Raw genomic sequence first — 19,771 nt, forward strand, 5'->3', positions numbered from 1 at the left:
AATAGACTGGCCCTTCAATACAATAGACTGGCCCCTCAATACAATAGACTGGCCCTTCGATACAATAGGCTGGCCCTTCGATACAATAGACTGGCCCCTCAATACAATAGACTGGCCCCTCGATACAATAGACTGGCCCCTCGATACAATAGACTGGCCCTTCGATACAATAGACTGGCCCTTCGATACAATAGACTGGCCCTTCGATACAATAGACTGGCCCCTCGATACAATAGACTGGCCCCTCGATACAATAGACTGGCCCCTCGATACAATAGACTGGCCCCTCGATACAATAGACTGGCCCCTCGATACAATAGACTGGTCCCTCGATACAATAGACTGGCCCCTCGATACAATAGACTGGCCCCTCGATACAATAGACTGGCCCCTCGATACAATAGACTGGCCCCTCGATACAATAGACTGGCCCCTCAATACAATAGACTGGCCATTCGATACAATAGACTGGCCCCTCAATACAATAGACTGGCCCTTCGATACAATAGACTGGCCCTTCACCCTTCAGGTCTCTTCTGCTCGGGCAACAAGAAATAGGTGTGAATTGTATCAAGAAGCCCAAGTTAATGCTCCTGGGCCCCCATGCAAATTCTGCAACAGGGCCCCCAATTACCTTGTGTAGATTAGAATACTGGTGATGGTGACGTGATATGTGCCAAAGGGGGCTTTGGACTCCTCTGGCTGTGCCCCTTTAGTTGGGGTGAAGAAGACCCAATGCTCTTCCCCAACTACTTGATGGTGGTTCTTGGCTCTTTTTGGCAATCTCATTACTGGCTGCTGTCACATTCTCCATTTGGTTGGGCATAGAAGAGGGGGAACATGAAGACGGCCCACACTCCCCTCCTATTCTGGTCCCATCCCCCTGCTTATGGTGATACAAGGAAGGAAGAGCAAGAACAAGGGGCACACTCCCCTCCTCTTCTGGTGCCAGCTACCATAATGCAAGGAGGTTTGGAAGGTGGACTGATGGTCAAGCTCCAGTCCTCACCAGATGAAATTATTCTCTGCGACCAATCATTATATCATATAAAGTCTAATAAGTTTTGAATCAAAGAAATAGACCCTAGAGACAAGTGATTAGCTCCAAATGTCTCATGGACCTATTGGTCCCACTACAGGGTCAGAGTCTGGGCCCAACAGTCTGACCATGATGGGGATGGTGGTGGCATCAGCTGGGAAGAAGAGGGGTGCAGATCGCTAAGGGCACCTCTCTCCTCTATGTACGCCCCTCCATCATCTGCGGATTATGTCCCTTATGGATACATATGACATATACACCACATGGTGACCTGCTTATGTATCAGCAGGGACAATACATAAAGCACGGCGAGTGTACTCTGGAGACGAGCGGCGCCCTGCCACTAATGACGCTGTCCATTTACAGCTGTCACTCATCCTGCTCTGTAAAAAGCCGCCACATAATGACTCTATTCTCAGGTAATAAGAGGGAGGGATAGCGGAGGAAAGAGCACCTGCAGAATAGCAATTACACCCCAGTCACATTACATCCAGATGTAGCAGAGCTCAAATCGCTGTTTCATCTGTTCATTTTGTGCCAAGTGTTAACCGACTGAATACAGACAATTACCGGAGTCCAAGGAAGAAGCTACATGAGCTGTGAAAATGACAAAGTCTCACCCGCGACATCTGAAGAGGAGTCGAAAATCGCCCTGTCTGTAAAATTATCTATCTATTATCTATCTATCTATCTATCTATCTATCTATCTATCTATCTATCTATCTATCTCTTCTATCTATCTATCCTTCTATCTATCTATTATCTATCTATCTATCTATCTATCTATCTATCTCCTATCTATCTCTTCTATCTATCTATTATCTATCTATCTATCTATCTATCTATCTATCTCTTCTATCTATCTATCCTTCTATCTATCTATTATCTATCTATCTATCTATCTATCTATCTCCTATCTATCTCTTCTATCTATCTATTATCTATCTATCTATCTATCTATCTATCTCATATCTATCTATCTCATATCTATCTATCTATCTATCTATCTATCTATCTATCTATCTTCTATCTATCTATTATCTATCTATCTATTATCTATCTATCTATTATCTATCTATCTATCTATCTATCTATCTCCTATCTATCTCTTCTATCTATCTATCCTTCTATCTATCTATTATCTATCTATCTATCTATCTATCTATCTATCTCATATCTATCTATCTCATATCTATCTATCTATCTATCTATCTATCTTCTATCTATCTGTCTCATATCTATCTATTATCTATCTATCTATTATCTATCTATCTATCTATCTATCCATCTCATATCTATCTTCTATCTATCTATCTATCTATCTATCTATCTATCTATCTATCTATCTATCTATCTCATATCTATCTATCTATCTATCTATCTCCTATCTATTTCCTATCTATCTATCTCATACAGTATCTATCTATCTATTATCTATCTATTATCTATCTATCTATCTATCTATCTATCTATCTATTATCTATCTATCTCTCTACCTCTTCTCATCCATCACTGCAGGGATCTCTCGCGGTCTCATGGTACAGACGTTCCCCCCGCTCCTCTATAATATTCCGCTCATAGCCGGCTGTCAGTTTATGATTCATTGCAGAACTACGGCTTCCATTAGTGTAATTCCCCCTCTGTTTACTGGGACATGTTGAGGACAAACACCTTGAACCATAAATTCCTCACTTCCATCCCACGAATTGATAACTATATAATACCCTCATTTCTATGACGGATAATAAATCAGGCTGATTCCTCGTCGTGGGCAGGGATTTACAAATTAAGAAATATTATATCCCAATTATCCAGAGATGTTTTATATTTGCCAGTATAGAACGCCTGATGCAGCGACTTTGTCCGTGCAGTCGGTGACGCATCCTTCTGTAGACTCGGTGGATATTTCTACCCCCCCCCCAACGTATCCTGTATGGAGGATAATTAGTTGTTGTCTACGTTTCCTGGAGAGATCACAGGAAGGTATAAGGTGCCATACAATAGACTGCCTCTCCATGACGCACAGACTTGTTTCACATCTGTCCCAATCAGATGACAGGAAGAGGTCGGACACTTTCAGGATGCAGAAATAAATGGGACGTCTCGGTGTAATTAGAGGGCGGCACCAGGACATGTTTGACAGTGCAGGATCAACATTTACGAGTCAGAAGAAATGGAACAAACTGACCGGAATGGTGACCATGCTGCAGTTTTTGGGGGGTAATGGCAGACATGTCACCTCCATGATAAGGGGAGACAATGTTTTGCACAAAAAAATTCTGTGAGCCCACAGGTTTCTTATTATGCCAAATCTGAGATTCTGTGCTGATAAATATTACATTATCCATGTAACATATACAGTGGTCTATATCTCCTGCACAGATATAGTTCTTCCTGATAAAATCTTTCCTACTTACAGCCACCATTAGGGGGAGCCCAGGAGCCTATACATTCAACTATGCAGTAAGCTCCGGAGCTCCCCCTCCTAGTGGTGGCTTAATAAATCTGTATCAGTAATTTCCTGAGCTTCCTATATCGGTGGCTGTATTTATATGTATATATTAAGCTCCTGCACTCCTCTAGTGGTGAATATATATATATATCTGTAAGTAGTAACTTGAGTTCCCTCTAGTGGTGGCTGTATACATCTGTATGTAGTAATCTCCTGAGCTCCCTCTAGTGGTGGCTGTATATATCTCTATGTAGTAATCTCCTGAGCTCCCTCTAATGGTGGCTGTATATATCTGTATGTAGTAATCTCCTGAGCTCCCTCTAGTGGTGGCTGTATATATCTGTATGCAGTAATCTCCTGAGCTCCCTCTAGTGGTGGTTATATATAACTGTATGTAGTAACCTCCAGAGTTCTTTCTAGTGATGGCTGTATATATCTGTATGTAGTAATATCCTGAGCTCCCTCTAGTGGTGGCTGTATATATCTGTATGCAGTAATCTCCTGAGCTGCCTCTAGTGGTGGCTGTATATATCTGTATGTAGTAATCTCCTGAGCTCCGCTCCTCCTAGTGGTAGCTGTATATATCTGTATGCAGTAATCTCCTGAGCTCCCTCTAGTGGTGGCTGTATATATCTGTATGCAGTAATCTCCTGAGTTCCCTCTAGTGGTGACTGTATATATCTGTATGTAGTAATATCCTGAGCTCCCTCTAGTGGTGGCTGTATATATATCTGTATGCAGTAATCTCCTGAGCTCCCTCTAGTGGTGGCTGTATATACCTGTATGCAGTAATCTCCTGAGCTCCGCTCCTCCTAGTGGTGGCTGTATATATCTGTATGTAGTAATCTCCTGAGCTCCCTCTAGTGGTGGCTGTATATAACTGTATGTAGTAATCTCCTGAGCTTCCTCTAGTGGTGGCTGTATATATCTGTATGTAGTAATCTCCTGAGCTCCCTCTAGTGGTGACTGTATATATCTGTATGTAGTAATATCCTGAGCTCCCTCTAGTGGTGGCTGTATATATCTGTATGCAGTAATCTCCTGAGCTCCCTCTAGTGGTGGCTGTATATACCTGTATGCAGTAATCTCCTGAGCTCCGCTCCTCCTAGTGGTGGCTGTATATATCTGTATGTAGTAATCTCCTGAGCTCCTCCTAGTAGTGGCTGTATATATCTGTATGTAGTAATCTCCTGAGCTCCCTCTAGTGGCGGCTGTATATATCTGTATGTAGTAATCTCCTGAGCTCCTCTAGTAATGGCTGTATATATCTGTATGCAGTAATCTCCTGAGCTCCCTCTAGTGGTGGCTGTATATATCTTTATGTAGTAATCTCCTGAGCTCCTCTAGTGGTGGCTGTATATATCTGTATGCAGTAATCTCCTGAGCTCCTCTAGTGGTGGCTGTATATATCTGTATGCAGTAATCTCCTGAGCTCCCTCTAGTGGTGACTGTATATATCTGTATGTAGTAATATTCAGAGCTCCCTCTAGTGGTGGCTGTATATATCTGTATGTAGTAATCTCCTGAGCTCCCTCTAGTGGTGGCTGTATATATCTGTATGCAGTAATCTCCTGAGCTCCCTCTAGTGGTGGTTGTATATATCTGTTTGTAGTAATCTCCTGAGCTCCTTCTAGTGGTGGCTGCAGATAACCAAAATGTTATATATTGTCTATGCAGAGTATTTGGAACAATGTACCTGAAGACCAAAACTCTAACCCCTGTTAAAAGATATCATGCCATGAATCCACACAGATTTATTAATACTTTTAGAGTAAACATTTCTTTCAGTCATATAATAATTCAAATGAGCTGTAAAGCTGACCATTGATATTTGTCCACCAGAAACGTGTTCAGAGCTGATATTTTACAAGCGAGGACCAAAAAAACAAATGCTGATAATATCATGAAGTGCATTAGTGCTCATCACCGGTTTATGTCATTATCAATGGTAGAAATGATGTGCAGGAATAATAATGGTGAGGATCCCATGAAGTGCACTTGTCACTTACTGGGAGATTCACTTCAGTCATTTTCTTTGACGCTTTTAAGAATCTGCTTCAGAAACAGCGAGAGGTTCTTAATGGAACTCTTCAGGAAAAGTGAATACACTGAGGGGTGCCTTGTGGGGACAGAGCAAGACACAAGAACACCAAAGACAGAATTCTTGTGTCATGCCCGCCCCCTCAGGTCCAGGAAAAACCAGGTCAATTCTGATCTTTATACTGGACACAACTATTACTACAGAGCTTTTCCATGTCATGTGCAAGGGCAACCATGCAATACCAACATTTTGCAAAGTGATTCAGTTAAGTCATGCAATAGGTAACTCTTCCATGAAGAGTCCTTGAAGGGGTAGATAAACCTTGAATGAAAGGTTGTGGAATGAAAGGACATGCAACATCCATGCATATTGCTCACCATTTTCAAGATCTCTGCTTGATTTTAGTGGACAGAAATATTCTTGTTTATATGCTGAAAATCCTTTGAGACCTGATGCTTCTCGAAGAGAGTTTGTCACAATTGCATCCATTGTGGACAATCCTCTGTGATGTGAGTGGCCCAGGCTACACTGATACATTGTAACAAATGAGAGATATTTATACTGCTGATGTTTATATCTCAAAGAGGATTGTTAGGACCATAGTTTTTCAACCTTAGTCTCGTGTACCCCATGCCATGTCTCCAGGGGTATGTATGGTCACAAGCTTGAGGGTATATAATCTGTTTTGAGTAGGGGGTATATGGCTTAAAAAAATTTAGAAACTTAGGTCTACACTGCATACTACCGTGCATCTACAGGTTTCATCCTTTGCAAATAAACATAGATGTTTCCATTCACTGACAGCCTACAGAGCTCTTGGAAATGGTGATGAATTGCAACATTGGAAAGTTGCAGGACATTTCCCTCTACATTGATTAAGCTTTATTTACCCCTACTCCTTGGCCTCTCCATGTTGGAGAGAAGTTTATACCCCCTTTCCCCAGTATATCAGAATGTGTCTACCTGTTGGGTTCAGATGCCTCCAGGTGATGATTGGATCTGGGCGTCCATTAGCGATGCACACCAGAGTCACGTTGCTTCCTTCGTTCACAGTGATGTCCGCGGAGATGTTGGAGATCTTTGGTGGAACTGGCAAAGAAAAGAACAATAGAAATATTTCAGTAAATCATACACATCACATTTGATACATTGTTTCAGACTTTACACTAGTCTATAAAAGGGTGGAGGGAATCCTCCTGCTCATGCTTTGTATGGAGTCATAATGCAACACCCATAGAAGTATAAGAGCAGTCATTGAATATCCATATGCCTCCATATAATTCCATATAACTTCTGTTGGACTCGCAAAACCGTTGGCATTGCATGTTCATTGCTTCTAGTGGAGAACAATGCAGTTCGGTCTGGAAGCACCTGCAGAAGCTTCTGGAGCCTCTACGCTACCACAGTATGGAGCAGTTGGAACGTCGTGTGCTTGGTGCTCAACTCTCTGCCACATGAATGGAGTCTTACACTCTGTTCACACATCATTGGTTTAGGATGCACTTATCTTCAAAAACAAGAGTGAAGCCAGTAATCTGGAAAAGTGCCATCAAAATTAAACTCTTTGAGGTTTTGGATAAAGAAAAATGCTAAAATGCAACTTGTGATGGAGACAATGACTTTAATTAGCTGGCGTCCTCTCCATTAACTGCCATGGGACTTCTGAAATCGGCTATTTTTGGAATTCCCATAACAGTGAATAGAAAGGACACCACATAAGCAAGGCCACTCACACTTCCATTCACCACTATGGGCCCTCAAAGCATAGCTGAGCCAGGGCATGGCTTGTTTCAGAAAGCCAATAGCATGAATGGAGAAAATGATGTGCAGCTTGACCTCTGTTCACACTGGGGCTCCATTCTTGGGACAGGAGCAGGTCCAAAAGGTCGAAATGCCCCATCAGACATTTATGTCATATCCTAACAATTTACTATAAATATCCAGATGGGGATACCCCTGTTAATCCTCTCACTGAGGTTTCCCAAATGTATGCCTGTCTGTATATTATAAAGGTCAGGAGAAGTAGTCAAGATGATGCCACCTTCTCTGACATCACTTCCTGCTCTGCAGCTACTGTCTGACAGACTTCCTGTTCTGCCCGCCCCCTGTCTGCAGTTTGGTCATACTGAGAGGTCTTCTGCTTCATGCTGTATCTGCACCAGAAGGCAGAGTAAATCACCCAGTACTAGTGGTATTATGTATGTTATATACAAGGAAGAGGGCAGGCAGAGCAGGAGGTCAGTGAGAAGCAGTCTTAGCCAACAGCTGCAGAGCAGGAGGTCAGTGAGGAGCAGTCTCAGCCAATAGCTGCAGAGCAGGAGGTCAGTGAGAAGCAGTCTCAGCCAACAGCTGCAGAGCAGGAGGTCAGTGAGGAGCAGTCTCAGCCAACAGCTGCAGAGCAGGAGGTCAGTGAGGAGCAGTCTCAGCCAATAGCTGCAGAGCAGGAGGTCAGTGAGGAGCAGTCTCAGCCAATAGCTGCAGAGCAGGAGGTCTGTGAGGAGCAGTCTCAGCCAATAGCTGCAGAGCAGGAGGTCTGTGAGGAGCAGTCTCAGCCAATAGCTGCAGAGCAGGAGGTCAGTGAGAAGCAGTCTCAGCCAATAGCTGCAGAGCAGGAGGTCAGTGAGGAGCATTCTCAGCCAATAGCTGCAGAGCAGGAGGTCTGTGAGGAGCAGTCTCAGCCAATAGCTGCAGAGCAGGAGGTCAGTGAGGAGCAGTCTCAGCCAATAGCTGCAGAGCAGGAGGTCAGTGAGGAGCCTCTCAGCCAATAACTGCAGAGCAGGAGGTCTGTGAGGAGCAGTCTCAGCCAATAGCTGCAGAGCAGAAGGTCTGTCAGGAGCAGTCTCAGCCAATAGCTGCAGAGCAGGAGGTCTGTGAGGAGCAGTCTCAGCCAATAGCTGCAGAGCAGGAGGTCTGTGAGGAGCAGTCTTAGCCAATAGCTGCAGAGCAGGAGGTCTGTGAGGAGCAGTCTCAGCCAATACCTGCAGAGCAGGAGGTCAGTGAGGAGCAGTCTCAGCCAATAGCTGCAGAGCAGGAGGTCAGTGAGGAGCAGTCTCAGCCAATAGCTGCAGAGCAGGAGGTCTGTGAGGAGCAGTCTCAGCCAATAGCTGCAGAGCAGGAGGTCTGTGAGGAGCAGTCTCAGCCAATAGCTGCAGAGCAGGAGGTCAGTGAGGAGCAGTCTCAGCCAATAGCTGCAGAGCAGGAGGTCAGTGAGGAGCCTCTCAGCCAATAGCTGCAGAGCAGGAGGTCTGTCAGGAGCAGTCTCAGCCAATAGCTGCAGAGCAGAAGGTCTGTCAGGAGCAGTCTCAGCCAATAGCTGCAGAGCAGGAGGTCTGTGAGGAGCAGTCTCAGCCAATAGCTGCAGAGCAGGAGGTCTGTGAGGAGCAGTCTTAGCCAATATCTGCAGAGCAGGAGGTCTGTGAGGAGCAGTCTCAGCCAATAGCTGCAGAGCAGGAGGTCTGTGAGGAGCAGTCTCAGCCAATAGCTGCAGAGCAGGAGGTCTGTCAGGAGCAGTCTCAGCCAATAGCTGCAGAGCAGGAGGTCTGTCAAAGAGCAGTCTCAGCCAATAGCTGCAGAGCAGGAGGTCTGTGAGGAGCAGTCTTAGCCAATAGCTGCAGAGCAGGAGGTCTGTGAGGAGCAGTCTCAGCCAATAGCTGCAGAGCAGGAGGTCTGTCAAGGAGCAGTCTCAGCCAATAGCTGAAAAGCAGGAGGTCTGTGAGGAGGAGTCTCAACCAATAGCTGCAGAGCAGGAGGTCCATGAGGATCACCCTCAGCCAATAGCTCCAGAGCAGGAGGTCCATGAGGAGCAGCCTGAGCCAATAACTGCAGAGCAAGAAGTCTTTGAGGAGCAGACTCAGCCAATAGCTGCAGAGTAGGAGGTCTGTGAGGAGCAGTCTCAGCCAATAGCTGCAGAGCAGGATCTCTGTGAGGAATAACCTCAGGCAATAGCTACAAAGCAAGGAATTTTGATGAGCCGCCTCAGCCAATAGCTAAAGAGCAGAAAGTCTATGAAGAACATCCTCAGCCAATAGCTGCAGAGCAATAAGTCTTTGAGGAGCAGCTTTAGACAATACATTCCTACCAAAGGGGGATTGGGGAGATTACAAAGAATAGAAAGTGCAGTGCTCCAAGACTTATGCCACACTCATTTATAAAGGACACTTCCCAAACCTACATCATTTAAATTAAAAGTACTAAATATTACCCCCTTCTGCAGACCCTAGACCAGGCCCCTTGTATACAGACCCCAGACAAGACTTTTTCAAAGATCTGAATATGCACCACACCACTCCCGCTTCTGCAGTCTTTAATACGGGACGTTACCGCAGTCAACTACCTAACTGAGGTCAATCTCGGGATGTTGTCTGTGGCATCACCCCGGAGGGGAAAGAAGTGCAGGAAAGGGGTGAGGAGAGAGTTATTTGGAGATTATGGGTCTTTTAGAAGTCCCCCTTTTCTGGAAGTCTCCGGGAAAGGTGGCAAATAAGAGTCAATATCTGCAGAGCAGGAGCTAATGTCAGAGAAGGGGGTGCAATTTTTCTAATTCCTTCTCCCACAAATGGGGATTCATATGTCGGAAAGTATGCCTCCTCAACTGCGCCACCCTAGAGTCCTGTTATGGTAATGCGCCTTAATTCTATTTATTGCTAGCCTATACACACCTAAGTCATTAAGATCCCGGCGGCAAATTCCTCACAGCCGGCAGGTAAGCAGGCACAAGGATGAATACGAGTGATTGAGCAGCTCTGACAAGGTTATGTATTATATATGCTGGATATTAAAAGAAAACAGAAAAGATGTCGGCCAATAAATCACAGCTGGCAGGCTGCAGCACTCGCTTTCCAGGCATTAAGGAGGCAGCGTCTTCTGCTGCAAATGCAGGATATCAAGATTTGCAGGCAGGTGCAGACCTTTAAGCCACTGATAATATTTCACATAGACTTTATAGGCGACTGGAGAGATTTTCGTTCCCGTCTGCTCCAGATTCTAGACATTTCAGTGCAGGAAAGTTCATCTTTTAACATTTTACAGTGTAAATCTGCATATAATGTTCAGAAATAGACAACAGGAAAGTATTATTTATCATTTACCAATCTGGAGTGAAATCCTGCAGAGCTGGAATCATAATACTGCTGGTTTCCTGTTACCAGAGCGCTGTGCGTTGTGGGATCTGAGTGTAGGTAATGTATGAGGATATATATATATATTTTTTTAAGTGACTGGAGTATATATCATAGTTTACAAGGTTTTCAATAATTCTTGTTAAAGGGAAGCTAAAGTACTCTACAAATACTGTAATCAGTTGAGAAAATCCCCTGTGTACAGTGTAGAGTATACAGCTCCTATGCAGATCTATGTCTCTCTGTGTGCAGTCTGATCCTCAGTAGTGCTGGAACATTCCACTCTACTAGAGATGCTGGGGTCGCTGTCACTACTAGGGGTATTGGAAGCCCCATCATTATTAGGGGTATTGGAAGCCCCATCATTATTAGGGGTATTGGAAGCCCCATCATTATTAGGGGTATTGGAAGCCCCATCATTATTAGGGGTATTGGAAGCCCCATCATTATTAGGGGTATTGGAAGCCCCTTCAGTATTAGGGGTATTGGAAACGCCATCATTATTAGGGGTATTGGAAACTCCATAATTATTAGGGGTATTGGAAGCCCCATCATTATTAGGGGTATTGGAAGCCTCATCATTATTAGGGGTATTGGAAGCCCCATCATTATTAGGGGTATTGGAAGCCCCATCATTATTAGGGGTATTGGAAGCCCCTTCAGTATTAGGGGTATTGGAAACGCCATCATTATTAGGGGTATTGGAAACTCCATCATTATTAGGGGTATTGGAAACTCCATAATTATTAGGGGTATTGGAAGCCCCATCATTATTAGGGGTATTGGAAGCCTCATCATTATTAGGGGTATTAGAAGCCCTGTAACTTCTAGGGGTATTGTAAACACCATCATTATTAGGGGTATTATAATCCCCATCATAATTAAGGGTATTGAAAGCCCCATTATTATTAGGGGTATTTTAAACCCCATCAATATTAGGGGTATTAGAAGTCCCATCATTTTTAGGGGTATTGCAAGCCCCTTCATTATTAGGGGTATAGCAAGCCCCTTCATTATAAGTGGTATTGTAAACCCTATCATTATTAGGGGTTTTCGAAGCCCCATTATTATTAGCCCCAACATTATTAGGGGTATTGTAAACTCCATCATTATTAGGGGTATTGAAAGCCCCATCATTATTAGGGGTATTGGAAGCCCTGTCACTTCTAGGGGTATTGAAAGCTACATAACTACTAGGGAGGTTGGAGAACCATGACTATCAGGTTTATTAGGAGCACCATAACTACTAGGGGTATTGAAAGCACTATCAATACAACGAGTATTGGAGCTCAATGGCTACTAAGGTATTGGAGTAGGGTTGGGCGATATCAAAAATATTCACACAATAACGATATTAAGAAATTGATTGCGATAAATGCCCATTTAGAATATTAAAAAAAGCTGCGTGCATTCTGCATTTTATGGAAGGTCCGGCCCATAATAGAACCGTCCTATCCTATTTTTGAGGGGACAAGGTGAAAAAAAAAAAAATGGCAAACTGTGTGTTTTTTTTAAACATTTTTGTTTTGTTACGGCGTTCCCTAATAGAAGATATTTTTCAATACTTTAATAGTTTGTACTTTTTTGGACATGGCAATACATAATATGTTTTTTTTTATTGTTTACATATTTTTTTATGTAAAATTGGGAAAGGGGAAGACTTAAAATTGTAATACTTTATTTTTAGGGTGAATAGGACTTTACACTCTCCCTACTCCCTGGGCTCTGTGCACACGGCAGCAGGGAGATTACCATGGAAGGTTTCATTAGCTTCCTGGCTGCCATGGTAATGGATCGGAGACCGAGGATTACACTGCTGGGGCTCTGTTTAGAACTGCCACTGCCACCAATGAGGAGGAGGGGAGGGGACCCTGTCGCCACTGCCACCAATGAGGAGGAGGGGAGGGGACCCTGTCGCCACTGCCACCAATGAGGAGGGGGGGAGGGGACCCTGTCGCCACTGCCAACAATGAATATAACAATTAGGCGGGGGGGGGGGCACTGCGTCACCAATGATTCTAATACTGGGGGGTTGGGGGGCGCACTGCGCCACCAATGAATTTAATTAACCCCTTATAACAAATCTAGACTGCGGGTGCCGGCCGTATCACATACCCAGCACCCGGTCTCAATGACAGGACGCTTCCTGTTATGGAGACCGGGTGCTGGGTATGTGATATGGCCGGCACCAGCAGTGTATAATTGTATTGAGTCTCATTGGTGGTGCAGCGGCCACAGACCTTCCACCTCCTTCTCACTATTATCTTCTCATTGGTGGCGCAGCGGTAGCCGGATCACAGTGGGGAGGGACTCTCTTCTTCTCCACTGTGCCGGCTGCAATGTGCCCCAAACGTTTTAGAGGCAATCAGCACTGTGACGTGTGACTGCCCCTATGATGTCACTAAAATACCACGGTAATTAAGAAACATCGATATCGCCGTTTTTTAATCCCGTGGTATATCGAGAACACCGGTTTATCGCCCAACCCTATATTGGAGCACAATCACAACTAGGGGTATTGGAAGCCCCGTCATTACCTTAGGGGTAAAGGGAGCACTATTATTACAAGCAGTATTGGAGCACCAGGACTACTGAGGTATTGAAAGCACAATCACTACTAGGGGTATTGGGAGCACTATTGCTACTATGGGTATTGGGAGCACTGTCTACATGAAGACTGCTAGGAGCACTATCACTTCTAGGAATATTGAAGGACCTTGACTGCTAGGTTATTTGGAGCACAATCACAACTGAGGTATTGGTGGCTCTGTCATTACTAGGGTTATTGGGAGTTCTGTCACTACTAAGCTACTTATTACTACTAGGAATATTAGGAGCACCATTACTACTTGTGTTATTGGGAACACCATTGCTATTAAGAGTATTGGGAGTACTGTCTGTGTTAGGGATGCTGGAGAGAGCTGTCACTACTAGGGGTATTGGGTGCACCATCACTACTAAGGGCATTGGGAGCACCATCACTACGACGGGTATTAAGAGCCCCATCACTACTAGGGTTATTGGAAGCACCATCACTACTAGGGGTTTTAAGAGCACCATAACTAGTGTTGATCACGAATATTCGAATTGTTAATTTTTATCGCGAATATTGGCACTTTGAGAATTTTGCGAATATCTACAATATAGTGCTAGATCTTCGTAATCGCAAATATTCTAGATTTTTTTTTCAGCAGTACCAATGATCCCTCACTGCTTCTTGCTTGTGGCCCAATGAGAAGGATGTAGTATCTTTGACTTTAGGGTATCGCAAAATTTTCCGATTGTTGATTTTCGCAATCAAGAAAATAATGACTGGAGATCACGAATTCTCGAATTCGTGAATATATGATGAATATTCGCCCAAATATTCGCAAAATATTGCAAATTTGAATATTGCCCCTGCCGCTCATCACTGACCATCACTACTAGGGGTATTGGAAGCACTATCACTACTTTGGTGAGGTATTGGGAGCACCATCACTATTAGGGGTATTGAGAGCACCATCACTACTAGGGGTATTGGATGCACCATCACTACTAGGAGTATTGAGAACACCATCACTACTAGGGGTATTGGGTGCACCATCACTACTAGGGGCATTAAGAGCACCATAACTACTAGGGGTATTAAGAGCACCATCACTACTAGGGGTATTATAAGCACCATCACTACTTGGGTGGGGTATTAGGAACACCATCACTACTAAGGGTATTGGGTGCACCATCACTACTAGGGGTATTAAGAGCACCATAACTACTAGGGGTATTAAGAGCACCATCACTACTAGGGGTATTGTAAGCACCATCACTACTTGGGTGGGGTATTAGGAACACCATCACTACTAAGGGTATTGGGTGCACCATAACTACTAGGGGTATTAAGAGCACCATCACTACTAGGGGTATTGTAAGCACCATCACTACTTGGGTGGGGTATTAGGAACACCATCACTACTAAGGGTATTGGGTGCATCATCAATACTAGGGGTGTTGGGTGCACCATCACTACTAGGGGTATTAAGAGCACCATCACTATCATGGGTATTGGGAGCACCATCACTATTAGGGGTACAGTGATCCCTCAAGATACAATGGCCTCAGGATACAATAATGTCAACATACAATGGTCTTTTCTGACCCATCGTAAGTTAAAACCAGACTCAACATACAATGTCTCAGACTCAGATCCAACCAAGATAGGCTACTTCTCTGGTAAGATAGCTGGATTAGTTACTAGTTAGCAGCTCTTTCTGACTGTTACATGTAAGGACTTGTTTTATCTGTCTTAGTTATCTGCTTATTTTTCTTAAATCTTCATTTTCTCTTATCTTGGATGACATTTTGGGGCTTTGGAACTGATTACTCAACTTACAATGGTTTCAAAATACAACGGTCGTCCTGGACCCAAATAATATTGTAACTTGAGGGACCACTGTATTGTAAGAGCTGTCACTACTAGGGGTATTGGAAGCACCATCACTACTAAGGTCATTGTGAGCACAGTTCCTACTAGAAATGAAGAGAAAGCAGTCACTACCAAGATCACCGTTCCTACTAAGTGATGCTTAGGATATCACCATCACTACAGAGAATATTGGGAGCGCTATCGCCATCTCTAATATCAATCCAACTCAAGCTTTTAACACCCATAAGCACGGTCATGTCCCTGTTCTTCTCATCATCTCTTTTCTAGATGGTTTGTCTTTGTACAGTCGTGGCTCGGTCTCCTCTCCTGGGTCTCAGACGAAATAATTTCTTTCATTTTGTGTCTCTCATTTTCAGTTTCTCGGTTCAGGATTCGTGTGTAGTCAGGAATGAAACAAAATCATTTTCTGCTTTACTTGCTGCAGAGTAAACAGAGAAGCTGCTACCTGCCTGGTGCTTTTTAATGACTCCGGTATGTTTTTTAAGAAGCTCCGCAGTATACATAAAATTATGGTAAAGACCCAGACTCAAAATATTCTTATATCACATCCAGGGAGAATTCGACAAAAACGGTGGAAGCAAAGAATTGAGGTTTATAGTCCTTAACAAGAACAGTAGTTAACATGCTAATTCAAGTCAATTTCTGGACTGGTGACAGACTTAAAGGATTGGTTGAAGGTCACTGGTACCATTGGGAAAAGGATGGAGTTATGTAGTTGTTGTGTGGCCATGTGTTGCCCGTTCATGGGCTCATGGTGCCTCCAGTTCACATGGACCACATCTCCATTCTCAATGGATAAGGTGACCCTGCTTAGTGCTCCTGGTCTACAAAGAGGGTAGTATAGAACAAGTCTGAATGTAGAAGCTCCAGGGGTGTTCCCCAATATGATTATTGATATTGTCCTCAATTTTTATATGTAGACATCCCGCTTGGCTACTCCATATACAAGAAATATCTAGTTGTGAGAGCACTTCAATGAAATCCAGACTGCCAAGATATATCAAGTCAAGTAGCCAATGGATGGCACATCACTAATGGATCTCCACATTACTACTCTTCAGTCATACTTCCAATTTTTTAGTTCTACCACAAGTTCCAGAACTGGTGAGAGGGAGATGCCAACTGAACTCCATGGTCTTCACAGGTGGTATTTTCTACCCTTACATGGCACAAGTCAGTGCCATAATACCGACTGGAATCCAAATCCCAACAATTGGTGCATTGATACATGTTAGCTTGGCGTACAACCACAACAATATCTACAAGGAACATCTATTCTGACACATTGTTGACTGGAGTAGAAAACTGAGGCACAGCTCTGAGTGTTGACCTTGAGAAGAACGTGCAGACATAAACAGTCACTCCACATGTAGACTGGGCTTCCAGTTAATCAATATGCCCAATTAGATTCCTGCCACTGGGTTCCAGGGTTGAGTAGATAGTGAGTGAGACCTCGAAAAGAAGGGCGCCAATCCTGGAAGAACTTGAGGTCATCTACTGGCTCCCGTATCTATGCACCTCTACAGAACAGAGTGGTTTATTTTCAATACAAGAGACATCTAACATCATAGGCTGCTGAGTTTTCAACGTGACCCTGAATGTGTCTCATCTCACAAGGATCCCAACACCACCCAAAAAATGACACCCAATAAATCTGCCTATAGAAAGATAAACTTTGCCAAACTCAGCACAGAAAAAAAAGGAGCCTTACATTTCCATTATGCGCTCTGCAATGCCCTGCTGAGTTCTGCAATATAAAGGACACTTTTTCCCTTTCCCTAAGGAATTTCAATTATATACAGATACCAAGCATAATTACATTGTTCTCTATGCTCACCGCCCGGGGGTAAAACTGGTATAAAATGTTCTGAATTATTCAAAATATTAACATTACTTTATATTTCCATCTCACATCATTTTCTTATGTGCCTATTCCCACTTTCATAGCCATATTCGATTAGCAATTTTTTTTGTTCATGGCATGAAGCTAACAGGAATAATTACTGACAAGTCTAAAGGAAGCTGTGACTCAGCTCAGACAGAAGACCCGGTGGGGCGATGTGGGTCAGCCTAGGCTATGCACACGATGGAAATGCTGAATGATCTTTCATCTACCCAACATGGACATGGACAAATATCGCATTGCATTTCCAATAATATGTCTCCTGAATATCAGAGTGGTGGGAATCGTACTGGGGTTAGACCATTCCCGTGGCTTGGCAAGTCTAGGGTTCTACCTAAACCCTGATGTCTACTATATATTCTCCCTTTCTACTTCCCTTGTTGCTAGATTTTGACCTTCTTTCCAGATCTTCTATTCTGACCTGTGGTGAGTTGCTGTGATGCTGTTGGATCTCCGGTTCACTTCTGTTGTTGTCTCCTTTGGGGATTGTTTGTGTTGTTTGTCCTTTCCCTGTTGTTCCCCTAGGTGTCAATGGTGAGGACTACTGCTCCCATCTCCCTACTCACTTCAGCTCAGACAGAAGACCCGGTGGGGCGATGTGAGTCCGCCTAGGCTATGCACATGATGGAAATGCTGAATGATCTTTCATCTACCCAACATGGACGTAGACAAATATCGTATTGCATTTCCAATAAAATGTCTCCTGAATATCAGAGTGGTGGGAACCGTACTGGGGTTAGACCATTCCCCTGGCTTGGGTTCTATCTAAACCTTAATGTCCTAGGAAAGAAAAACAGCACATTGACGTGTTGGACAGCACGTTTCCGCTAACTGGGTTTCCTGAAAACGAGTTAAAATTTAGAGAACACAAAATCGGGGGCAGCAGTATTACTCAATGTCACCTCCACAGACAACCAATTCAAATCCAAAGTAGACCACGTCCAATCATGAAATCAAAACATTCAGATCCGAAGGAAAATTATATTTATGACTTGAAGACAAAGTGTTTTATGGTGACTCATGTTTTGGTAGGGTAATGGCTCTACTTAAAGAAACTGTCCCTGTATGGAGATTTACCGGAAGTGCTCCATGGTATGGAGATTTATTGGGCATGCCCTATGGGAAAATAATTAACAAAGCAGTATCTCGTTTCTTGGAAGATACCTTTTTGCATATGGTGACATATGGAAAAAAATTCAGGCCATGCATAAGACCCATGGCATAATTAGTGACCATGGGAACCATAGCAAAGGTTGGAAGAGGGCCACACCATACATTACTGTGGGGTTTTTCTCTTTACTGGGCTTTCAGTGCCCTGTTTCAATCTATACTACCTTCTCACTTACTTATAAGACTCATGCCCTACCTCAGCTATTGTCCCTGCTAATGTTATAGTTATACTCATGCCTTCAACTTCACATGTACTACAAAGACGACATACGGTAGGTAGTATAGCATCTGGTGTCTGTCAGCTCACCAGAATGTAGCAATGGCCCATACATGGTGGTGCTTAGACTGAATATGATATGCTTGACTTAGTCAAATATTTATTATAAACGTGACCATAAATCCGGATCCGGTAATTTTACAATATTTGTCAAAATTGAAATGTACTGAATTTTGAGTAAATTAGTATTTTTCCTTTACTGATCTAAGGCCACATTTCTTCTGATGGCTCCATTCTACACAAGTTTGTTTTAAGCTGGCCATACATATTCTAGAACTGTTGACTGGATGATCATTTGACGAAAATGTCTTCTGGCCAATATATACCTATGCATTTGGTTCAGCTGAAGGTGTAATCTATGGGGAGAGAGAGGAGACAATTTCTGCCCAACACTTTTGGTGGCGGTTTACTTCTTGGGAGAACAAAAAGATTGGGCAAAAGAATTCTGTTCACCTGATCTTTCTCTTCCCAGACATCATCTGTTGGGCGAGAGTCAGGAGCTCCACATACACATTAGATTTTTGGCCGAACCCACCATTCCTGGTGGGTTGGGTTGACAATACAATAATCAGTATGGTGGCCTTAAAGGGAACCTGTCATCTGGATTTTGTGTACAGAGCTGAGGACACGGGTTGCTAGATGGCCGCTAGAACATCCGCAATACCCTGTCCCCATAGCTCTGTGTGCTTTTATTGTGTAAAAAAAACGATTTGATACATATGCAAATTAACCTGAGATGAGTCCTGTCCCTGACTCATCTCAGGTTAATTTGCATATGTATCAAATAGGTTTTTTTTACACAATAAAAGCACACAGAGCTATGGGGACTGGATTTTGCGGATGTGCTAGCGGCCATCTAGCAACCCATGTCCTTAGCTCTATACACAAAATCCAGGTGACAGGTTCCCTTTAAAGCTCACCTGGTCTATACAAAAGAAAGCAAGAATGCTGAAGAAACCTGCAGTTACAGGACAAAAATATGCAAGACAAAAGGTAGGAACAGAGCAAGTCTCGTCTTTTTACATTGTGTAACAAAGAGCCATTAGATTATATTTAAGCATTCAATTAGAATTCAGCACATTCTTTAAAAAGAATGCAAGGTGTGTATCATGAGGGTGTCACGACCTATCGCTGACCCTGTTGTCCCTGGGGTCAGAAGGTCCCAGCGGGTGGCTACTCTCTTGGTTTCAAGGGATTGCTCCATGTCCTAGTGGTGGGAATGGATTCCGGTCCAGATTTTCCTGCTTTGGTTTGCAATCCTTTTTGTCCCATTTAGAAATCTGTAGCTTTTCCTTTCAGCTGTTCTCTGTCAGTCGTTCCCAGCTATTATATATTCTCCCTTTCTG

The 19,771-nt window shown here is 43.5% G+C and overlaps 1 protein-coding gene across 2 annotated transcripts in view; it reads right to left on the reverse strand.

Annotated features, from left to right (window-relative positions):
* The window catches only part of LOC122930659 (limbic system associated membrane protein), a 681,978-nt gene that overhangs the window by 214,987 nt on the left and 447,220 nt on the right, over window positions 1-19,771 (reverse strand). For both annotated transcript variants that reach the window (XM_044284186.1, XM_044284185.1), the window contains exon 3: window positions 6,496-6,621. In XM_044284186.1, coding sequence (XP_044140121.1) covers window positions 6,496-6,621 — 126 coding nt within the window. The remainder of the gene's footprint in view (window positions 1-6,495; window positions 6,622-19,771) is intronic.

The sequence above is a fragment of the Bufo gargarizans genome, chromosome 3 (assembly GCF_014858855.1).
Source record: "Bufo gargarizans isolate SCDJY-AF-19 chromosome 3, ASM1485885v1, whole genome shotgun sequence".
In the NCBI taxonomy this organism is placed as follows: Eukaryota; Metazoa; Chordata; class Amphibia; order Anura; family Bufonidae; genus Bufo; species Bufo gargarizans.